Raw genomic sequence first — 11,302 nt, forward strand, 5'->3', positions numbered from 1 at the left:
ACAGGCCTAATATCTTCCTTTGGTAAAAAGACACAGTCTAGGATTACAGCTTACATCTCTAAATTTTAATTGGCAGGTTAGATTTAAATACATTCCTGAAATCATCATCATAATAATAATACTTCATTTATAGTCTGTCACCATCTCCCATAGAGACTTGGGGCGAAAGATGCCATACATAAAATACATAATACATAAAATACATCAACTTTCAAATACATAAAATAAAATACATCAACATTCATACATTGAAATATATTCAGCCTAAATGCAACCAAGCTAGTTTCAAAAAGCCAAATACATGACAGATAAGACTGAAATAAAGAAGCAGATGAAATTTTAAAAGAAGAAAGAAACATTGTATTGTCTCATTCAGCTGTTTCCTAGTTCATGCTGTGAGTGTTTCCAGAAACTGAAGTGAGATCTTCCTGTAGATATTAGTGGAAAATCCTACATTTTAATATAGCCGAGACTGTACAGTAGTGTGTCTATTCATTTTCCCAAACCCAAAATGGTGGGTAGTTGGGAAAGAAGAAGAAGCAGAATAGTAGCTGTTGTTGGGTGGTGGAGGAACAGAATGGAGTGAATGAAATCTTGAACAGATGCATGCTACACCAGGACAGATTATTGTAGGGCTCTTGTTACCCATAATCACAATATTCTTTACTGTTTAGGTGATTAGATCATAGTAGTTTTAGAACTACAACTTGGATCTTGAGGAGTTTACCATTTACTCGAGGTTTGGTTTTCTCTGGCATTCAGACATAGGATATTAAGACCCAGAAATTGTACAAGTGTGTAATTATAGATTGCAAATGTAGCTTGCCCCTGCCTTTTAGCAACAATTCCTCCCTGTTTTTCTCATTATTAAGGAGGCACTCTCATGGTGGGAATGATCTCATAGTAACAGCATAAGCACATCTGTGTTCTTTTACCAAAAGATGATACTTGTGTTAGATTTCTTTTAAAGTCATCTTTTAAATGTTTTTTTAAAAAAACTTAATCTGAACCCACATTCACTTTTTCAACCATGTGAATTTTAAATATATGTTATAGATTTACAAATGCCTATTACAAATGTGACTGGAAAACCATTATATATTTTTCAGGCTAGCTTAGTAGAACTTGCACATTAGCATAGGTTTTTAAAGAACATTTTAAAATGTGTAGTATGCTTATAAAGCCCATATAATGCTATATGATGGAAACCACAATTGTTTAGAATGGAGGAAACAAATTTCTATGACGATTAAAAAAAATCTGAATTAACAACTTGGGAGAGACAGTGTCGTGTAGATATTTGAGTTTTGATTCCTCAATCGGCCATGGAAATCTTCAGGATGTCCTTGTAAAGTCACTCTCTAGCCTAAAAGGAAGACAATTGAGAATCTCTAAATGTTTGTCAAGAAAACCTTTCACAACAGGCAACCATTAGATGCCAACACATACATTATAAAATAACAGTTACAGATAAAAACAACATATAAAATCAATTATAAAACATGCATTAAAATTCAGCCAGTTCAGAATTATAGTGCAAGGTCAGTCCATTGCCGGTCAGATAAAATCACTCTCATTCTAGTTACTGCATCTACTGCTCGAATACTTGGTCCCACAACCATGCTTTAAGTTTTTTTCTGGTCAAAATCTTAGCACCAAGAGGGAGAGGGCAGACCTGATTTCCTTGGGGAGGGAGTTCCACAGCCGAGGAGTCACCACTGAGAAGACCCTGTCCCTCATCCCCACCAGTTGTGCCTGCGACGGTGGTGGGACTGAAAGCAGGGCCTCCTTGGATGATCTTAATCTCCTTGATGGTTCGTAGAGGGAAATACATTTGGGCAGGCCAAAAGAGAGAGAGAGAGAGAGAGAGAGACTAATTTTGATTATAAGAGTAGCGCCTAATGTTGTAACTAAATGACAGCTTTGATGGTAAGAGATTAATGTAAGGAAATCCATGAATGGAAGTTTTCCTTCACTCTTCCTTACAGCCGATGATGTTGAACAGATTTGGATAAACATCGAACTGCAACTCTGGAGATTAGGGCTTAATTCCCCACTTAGCCATGGAAACCTATTGGGCCATTCACACATTCTCAGCCCCAGAAAATCATGTGATAGGTTCACCTAAAGGTCAATTTTTACTTGTGAATTTTAATCTGCATTTATCAGTGAATTTTAACTTACATTTTAACTGTGTACCGGGTACCTCATCTCGAGCTACAAGGAGAGCTGGGTAATAAAATTATTATTATTATTATTATTATTATTATTATTCAGCAATAAAGTGAAAGCACATAATAAAAACATCCCTCCCCAATATTTACCTGTACCCCATTTCATCCCACTTAAGGATTATGGCCCAGCTGGTGCCAGTCACTTCTCTTTTGATTGTTGCAGTTATTTAATTGGGAGCCATCTTCTCATTCTTCTTAGGTAGACAAAGAATGTCATACTTCTCTCTCATATTATGGGGTGGTGGTGTCAGTTTTATTTCTTCTTCTTTGGTCTTAACTTTTCTGTCCTCCAGCAGCCCTATGTGGGTGAAATCGGTTGTGAGAGCACATTGCTCCTTATAGGCAGGCATACCTTTTGCTAGTCTGGACAAAGTACAATGTTACATGGTTGGGATTTGTGACAAGCTTTCATTAATCATGCATGCTATAATCAGTCTTCTTAGTTTTGCGCTAGGGAAAGTGCTTTGTGCTGCAGATGCTGAGATGAAGGCCACTGTCTCCTTCCACCATCTACATTTCAAGACCCTTTATAGTGCTGGAAGTGCTCAAGGGCAGTTCCATTGTCTATCCTCCTCCAGCAATAACCTTTCTATCTGCTTCAGAGGATTTGGCTTCTGTTTCAGTTTTGATGTCAACACTGACATTGATACTATTGGCATGGGCATCAATTGAACCACCTTCACTATTGGTAGCTAACCATTTTGTTCTTCCACCAATATCTATAATCCTATCAACTTCAGATGTGTGACAATCAGATTTGTCTCCTACACTAGGAAGGATATTCTTCCATGACAGAGGAGGAAAAGGCTAGACTTCCCATTCTCTGAATGGCTCTTGTTATTAGAGATTCGTTAACCATTGGTTACCATTAAGGATCCAGGTTTTTAGTAGTCAACATCTTAGCACCATTTCTACTCCTGCAGGTTATCAAGCCATGGAATGGAACATTTCTATCAAATGCGAGATGGATATTGTCAGCATCCCTCTTCTAACTCCATCATGTCTAGGAAATGCCGGGTGAAAGGATAACATAGAGATAAGGAGAAGCAGAATATCAGAAAAGATTGTTAATTGAGTTTGCATGATACAACTAAAGTTTGGGGATACATCAGGACTTTCTTTAAATACCTTCTCAAGTAGAAAAAGGAATTGACCATGTCCTACAACAAAGCCTATAAACTGACCAAACCGTAAAATAACACACCCAGCAATATGGTAGACCAGGAATGCATAGATCTCAGGGGTGCAATATGAGAAATGTATCAAAACAAAACAACAAAAGAAATTTACAGACTTGCCACACTGAAGTACATAATTGTTTGAAGAGTATGAAATAAAATAACACAAAGGAAATTTGGGAGTGGGAAAAGATAAATCTTCAATATTTGCATGTTGATCTCAACATAAATCTAGACATCCATGAGAAAATTCCATTAAGGCAGTTGGCCACATTTTTAAAGAGAACAGTGAATAATAATTGAATGATTGTCAGCATTAAAATGATTCTGTAATTAAAATAAGTGAGTAAAGGACATATTGTATTAAAAAAATATTCTGAAGCCCATGAAGAAAAATGGTAAAGAACACCAACATCACAAGAAAATGAAGAAGTAATAGCTGATGAAAACCTTAAAATAACAATAAGTAAAGATTAAAAAGAAGAATGTATGTTCCCCTTCTAATTCAGGCAGAGACACATAAGGGGATAAATCAATTGTTTAGTAGTTCCTTGTTGAGGGCAAGAGAGAGAAGAGCGTGCTAGAAACTCTTATATATAGTTCTTTCTTCCATTTCTTTTTCCAAATTGATTGTGTATATTTTATTTATACCTCTGCCTGTTGGATTTTCAGCAGAGGGCACTATACCATAATGGAACTCATGCAAAGTTAACAATGATCATTTCACTAATTAAGTGATCCAATGTTTCCTCTATTGGATGAACTGCAGGTCTTCTTAGGTAACATTCTCCCAAAAACATGGTAAGCAAAGTAAAGATCAAAACATCAGATCATTGTAACCTCAATAAAGATTTTGTTTAAACAAAAAATAAAAGCATAGAATTCCTGCACCTAGTAACACAAGGACACCAAACTCATTACAAATAACAAGATTTTGAGTGTTTTGCTTTGAGAAGGTAACTTGTGAGTTCTATAAGTTTCAAATAGCAATCTAGAGCGGAGGTCTATTTTTTAAAAAGGTACACAGATTTTTACATTACAGTTGGTTTATATGTGAAATGATTACACACACATACACATTTTCCACTGTGTGTATGCTAGCACAAAGCTATGATAAGTATTAGACCTTTGTGCGAACCCCATTATAATAGGGAAATGCTTGTGGCATACATAAATTATATGTTTTGTAAAACAGTATGTGCTAAAAACTTGTGGAATTACACTCTTGGCATTACAGTTCTGCCAACAGTCAAAGTGAAGGGCTCTGAGTTGGCTTCCTTCATATAAGATCTTTCATGAAAAGCTACTTTTGTAATTAATAGATCTTCGAGCTATGAGTAGAATAGCTGCTAGGTGCAAAAAATAAGGATATCTACTGTTGCATTTCTAATTTCGCATAAAGTGATTGAGAAAATATGCCCTAAGAGGAAGAATTGCATTGACTTGCAAGCAGAGGTGGCCCTAGGTAATTTTCAATGGTAAGCAAACAGTATTTTGCCCCCCCCCCCCCCCAAATCACTGATATATATTTTCTGTTCGTCGTGGGAGTTCTGTGTGCCATATTTGGTTCAATTCCATCATTGGTGGAGTTCAGAATGCTCTTTGATTGTAGGTGAACTATATATCCCAGTAACTACAACTCGCATATGTCAAGGTCTATTTTTCCCCAAGAGTGCATCAAGAGTGCCCATGGGCAAAATAAACTATCCTGCAAATGCTTACTTTGCGTAATGGGTTGAACCGCCCCTGCTTGCAAGTATCAGTCCAAGACTAATAGCAGGTGGATATAGATAAACTCATACAATTGCGGAAATTTTGCTCAATTCTGGTCGTCTTACTATGGCAAGATAATAACCTGAGTATTCTCTGCAACACCCAATACATTTTTCCTGCTCAGTATTTTGGATTTACATAAAAGATACTTAGAGTAAAAATTCCTCACTGTGCCTAAAGCAAATGGCTAAGAGATTCTGATTTCATTGACAACCATCTGTAGAAACACTAAGACCCATATTCTGTTCAGTGAACATCCCATGCTATCTTAGTATGACACTAGTGCCCTCCATGCTAATTTACCATAAGGATGAACAAGTTGTGGTCAATTTGGTCCTTCTAGGGCCTGCCAAGGCCATCTCGGCCACCCATATCTATCTATCTGGAATTTTTGGTTTGTGAAACAATTTGGGGGAAGGGGGGATATTTGAATAGAAGTAGGCATGAGAGAGTTGTGGCTTGCTTTAAAGAAGAATTGCTAGTTGCTGTAGAAACAGCCTTGCAGGCACATAGTGTCCTTGGGTCATATAATTTCCACCACTGATTTACTATTGTGCCTCTTCATTTTGCTATTTTATTTGTGGTATTTGTTTCCATTGTTTCCTGTGTTCTGCTTTTTATTAGCCCTGTGAGACAATGAAAAATACATGTAGAAATTTCTTTTTAGCAATATGTAGCTAGCTAGAGCTTCCAATTGTTAGTTTTCTTACTCTGGAATAGATACAAGTATAAAGACATTAACTTTCCCCCACCACTTTTACAAAAATGTCTGGTCTATAATGTGAATTCATTAATGATATCCTTGAACTAATTTTCAAATTTACATGTGATGAGTGCCAAAGTCTAGAGTGAAAAAATGTATTGGATTCAGAATAGCTTCTCTCATTCATGTAAACATATATCAACTACCTTCACTGGGAAGATAGTTATTAATTTTGTTCTTTTCTAAAATGTATTTGGTGGAGGGACTGTGACTTCCATAAAAGAAATGTCCAGTTTTCTCTTCCTCACTGTCAAGAAAGGTCTGGTGCAGTTACACTAAAAGAGAATGAGAAGGGATACGGGAATATGAATAATGTTATGCTTTCTTATAAAACATTTAATAATATGTACCCTGTACTTTTGGATTTACTCAGTATTTGAATTTTAAAAATCTGCCAGTCTTTTTCCCTTTTTAAAATTTTGAATCAGATTAGTAATTTTAATGCTTCTTAACTTTTTGTAATTATTCTGTCCTAGAGAGTTCATTTTCACATATGATGTTTTTGCATCGAAAACAGAAAAACAGAAAAAATAGAAAACATGTAGAAAACAGCAAAAATGGCACAGAAAAGAATTCTGCACAGAAATGTCAATAATAAATGGTCTACTTTATTATTAATGTTTCTAAGCCCACTGGTATAAACTCTTGTTAAATTGCATAGTAAATCTTATACTGGTTCAATTAGCAATTAATAGCATATTGTTTATTTTATCAAAGTCAGGCCCATCACCAGAAAAAATGGGGGGAGGGGGTTGAAACTTTTTAAAGCTAATCATGAGTCTTTCTTGCTCCATTGCACTTTTTATATATGTTTGCAAACATTTAAGAGTTGAAAATGATGTTTCATTTGTACCAGGGGCTGCTGATATGTCTCTGGCTTTGTGTTCTTGTTTTGTTTCTATGGTAACGAATGTTACATCACATGAAAACGTTATGTGTCTAATATATGTTGCCAACATTTTGTGTTTGTAGCTTATGGCAACAGTGATCTAGGCACGCGGGAAAACAAAATGGCGGAGTCTAAGGTGATATTCACAGCAAATAAGTGCAGAGGAGTGATCAAATTCTTGTTTCTGCAAGGGAAGTCCATGAAGGATATTCATGGTGATATGTTGCAGACATTGGGAGATCAATGCCCTTCATATTCTACAGTTAAGAACTAGGTTGCCAAATTTAAAACAGGCCACTTCAGCAGCAATGATGAGGAACGTCCTGGACGACCAAGAGTGGTGGTTGTTCCGGAGATCGTTGATGCTGTGCACAACATCATACTGGAAAATCGGTGAATTTCAGCTAAGGAATAGTAGACATCATGGGGATTTTGTGTGAATGTGTTTGTGTCATTATCCATGAACATTTGAAATGGTTCTGGCCCAACTTACCTGTCTGAATGAATCTCCCCTTATGAACCAGCAAGGACTTTAAGATCATCTGGAGAGGCCCTGCTCTCAGTCCCGCCATCATCACAAGTATGGTTGGCGGGAATGAGACACAGGGCCTTCTCAGTGGTGGCCCCTCAGCTATGGAACGCCCTTCCTAGGGAGATTAGATCGGCTTCCTCGCTCCTATCATTCCAGAAGAATCTTAAGACATGGCTATTTGAGCGGGCATTTGAAAATACGGAGTAACGGATATAATAATGGAATAACTATATGGCAGAACTGGACATTGTTTTAATGATTATTGATTGAAGTACGTTTCATTATAATGTTTGATTTTATTGTTGCTGATGTTTTTTATATTGTATATTGTAATTGTGTCCTTGGTGGCATTGAATTCTTGCCTTGTAAACTGCCTTGAGGTGCCGGAAGGCTGAGAGGGGCGGTATATAAATGTACTAAATAAATAAATAAACAAACATGAAGAAGCTCTCTGCAAAGTGGGTCCCCAAATGTTTGACAACAGATCAGAAAAGCATGCGAGTGAAAACTTCCTGGTCCATTTGTCAGAGTTCCCAGACTGTTAAGAACTTCCTGGATTGACTGGTCACTAAGGATGAGACCTGGATTTATTTGTATGACCCTAAAACCAAGGAGCAGTCAAAAGAGTGGATTCACAGTAGTTCTCCTCATCCAAAGAAGTTCAAGTGCAAAAATCAACCACTAAGGTGATGGAGTCTGTGTTCTGGGATAAGGAGGGCGTGGTACTAATGGACGACCTTCAAAATGGTTCCACCATCAATGCAAGGTATTACACTGAACCTTTGGACCAATTGAAGGCAGTTCTGAAGGCCAAAAGGTGCGGAAAGCTGTCCAAAGGAATCTTGTTCCTGCAAGACGATTCCTCTGCTCACACTGTACAAGCGACCATGGCAAAACTGGTGGAGTTAGGCTTCCAGCTGGTTGACCACCTACCTTATTCATTGGATCTAGCTCCCTCCGATGATAATCTGTTTCCAAACCTGAAGAAACACCTCAAGGGTACCAAATTTCACACCATTTCTGATGCCATGTCTGCTGTGTCTTTTTGCAAGGCTTACAGAACTTGGAATACCGATGTAAGAAGTGTGTTGATGTCAGTGGAGAGTATGTGGAATAAATGTAAAGTTTCATCTTCATATCTCATTTCTTTCTGGGTAAAGCCAAAGACTTATCAGCAGCCCCGCGTATTTGTTGACACTGGCAATGTTGCAGAAATCTGAAGAAGTTTCTTCGTATTCCAAAAATAAACTATCTATCACAAACAAGATATGCTTCCAATACATTTTATGTTTTTTTTTCTGCAGGTGCAATCTACACCACAGGTCAAATTCTTCCATCAGTGTGTCAGTATCATGAAGGCATTCATTGTAAAGTTCTGTGCAATTGTTCAAGCTGGATTTTAAATGGCCACAATAAATAGGGAGGAACACTTGCAATTCCTGAACTATTTCCCTGTGCCTTGTAAACCTTTATTTGAAACTGACTTCAGAAAAAGTCCAAAAATGGGATGTACACATTCATCCTATAACATTCCATTGGTGTTGGTGAAGTTGCCTGCATGTTGGCTTTTGAGTCTGCCTTGAACAGATGCAAGGAATCCTAACTTCTCCACCCATAGACTCCACTACTGATCTTGTTGTGTCAAAGATCTGCTGAAATTCTTTCACAGATTCTGTTTGCATCACCCTGGCTTTTTCTGAGACTATCGACATGTTGCAGACTACCAAAAATGTCCATATCTACTATTTGTAATGTTTGCTAAGTTGAAGGGACGACGACAGAAGCTTTCTTAGGATGTGTATGGTTACTACAAATTCAACATTCAGAATAGCTAAAAGAAGGTGTCCAGCTTGGGAAGAAGTCTGTTGTATAGAGGACTCTCTTTTAGTTCTTCAAATGTTCTCACCACCACACTGTATAGTTCAACAAAATGTTAAACTGCATCATGTCAGTCAACTCAACAGGTTTCACAAAGTGGCAACAAGCTGTTTCTTCTTGATTCAGGAAAACAGTCTTTTATATTTTTCTTAAACAGTTCCAGTCTGAAAAATGGGTAGGCGGTTTGAACCCTTAACCCTCCCTCTCCAGTTACAGGCTTGACCAAAGTTTGATTTCTCCCTTGTTAATAGCTAATTTATTTTAACTTCTGTTGTTATGTGGGTTGTAGGCTGCATGTATATGTGTCAAACATGTTTGTCAAATGTTTTGATATGGCCAATGGGCTAATCAATAAAATGTACATAACTGATTTCTAATATATCCTGGGTAGCACTGTACACCAAACACAAACTTATTTTTTAAATTCTTAATGTTTATACAAAGTGTCATTTTAGATACAGTTTTACAAAATAAAGCCAATGTTTGATCTGGGATACCTATTTCCAAATCTTTTTGCCATTACTCTTGATAGGTACCAGGTTTTGTATTTAACTTCATAGTACTTTTTCTTCTTGAGATATTACCAGATTTGTGATCTGTTTTTATCTCTCTCCAAAGTATTGTTGAACTGATTAATTATTATTTGTAAATCACTGTATATGTTAACCTTAGTTATAAGAACTGAGGTTCACACTGAAAGAAAATGTGAATGAAAAGAAAAAATACTGTAATACATTATCAGTACATTCAGTTCACCTTTATATTCATTAATTTGTTTATAAAACAGCAAGACTTCTGCCATGTACAATTCATTATATTACAGACACATTCTCTTTGCTTCATATTACAGCTCACCACAGCCACTTTGGATGGAAAATTGCATTTGTTCCTACCCTGAAGACTTTGACATCTTTACCCTGCTACTTTGAGAATCAGTTTCCCTAAAAGAAAGGAGAAGGTTGGGCAGGCTACTATATAGTTTGTTAAATATAGGTTTCCATGTGCTTTCTGCTCCCTGTTAACCCTCAAGATGCACTTAAAGGCTTACTTCTAGAAAAGTGTATGACAGGAAATAATCCATCACGAGAGTGAGTACTTCTGTCTCTTCTTTAGCAGAGCATTCTAGTATACATTATTTTGAAACCTAATTTCACCAGTGCTATCAGTTAGCTATCAGTCTAGTTGGATACCATTAACTTTAGCCATTGCAATGCAATCTATAATTTATCAGGGAACATCAAATGAAATTTGAAAAAGATCTTCGCTGTTTCTGTTGTATTTTATTATGATTTGAGATGGTTGTCTGAACCACTTTACTTTTAAAAATACAATATTTGAGCACCAAAATTGATACACAAATATAAGCCAGCTTTGGTAACACTTTTGATAACACCCAATCCTCAGTAATAAAATGATTTATTTTATTGTCATATATTTTGTTGTTTGTTGAATTATTTTTAAAGATTTCCCGGAGCAACCAAATATTCTTGCAGTAAAATTTTCAACTATGAGCCCATCCCAAAAGAGCAAAACCATCCCTCCTATCGTGGTCATTAGAAACGTATACATGCCTCCTATGCAGATTTTCTCAATATTCTACATGGGCATCTCTTGAAAGAGCTGTAGAAGTTATTTTGAACATCCAACAGCATTAATAATTTTACTAGGAGATTTCATTGCGAGACTGGGAAGCTCAGCAAATAAACTGTCAGAGCTATGTGGCATTCCCAAGGACGATCTGCCCTTCCATGCTGAATGGAACTCTAGAGACACAGTTAGAAATAAGGCAGAGATTGAATTTGTTCTAGACAAATTCAATTTTTACATACTAAGTGGGAAAATTCAATCTTTACATACTAAGTGGGAAAAGTAAGAAATACTGTTATCCTTTTACCTATCATTCAGTGAGAGCCAGTAGCACCCTGGACTATATATGTGTCTCTAAGGAATTCAGCAAGTTCTTCTCCGAGGTTACAGTCAAACCAAGGAAAGACAGTGATCACCAACCCTTGTCAGCAGTTTTTTACAGTCACTCTGCTATACGTCCAACAAATC

The 11,302-nt window shown here is 36.8% G+C and overlaps 1 protein-coding gene across 3 annotated transcripts in view; it reads left to right on the plus strand.

Moving 5' to 3' along the window:
- WDR27 (WD repeat domain 27) overlaps positions 1-10,679 on the plus strand; it is a 79,646-nt gene extending 68,967 nt beyond the window's left edge. For all 3 annotated transcript variants that reach the window (XM_060753767.2, XM_067465552.1, XM_060753769.2), the window contains one exon: positions 10,098-10,679. In XM_060753767.2, coding sequence (XP_060609750.2) covers positions 10,098-10,145 — 48 coding nt within the window. In that variant the 3' untranslated portion in view covers positions 10,146-10,679. The remainder of the gene's footprint in view (positions 1-10,097) is intronic.
- Positions 10,680-11,302: the final 623 nt, after the last annotated feature.

This window comes from Anolis sagrei, chromosome 1 (genome assembly GCF_037176765.1).
Source record: "Anolis sagrei isolate rAnoSag1 chromosome 1, rAnoSag1.mat, whole genome shotgun sequence".
Lineage (NCBI taxonomy): Eukaryota > Metazoa > Chordata > Lepidosauria > Squamata > Dactyloidae > Anolis > Anolis sagrei.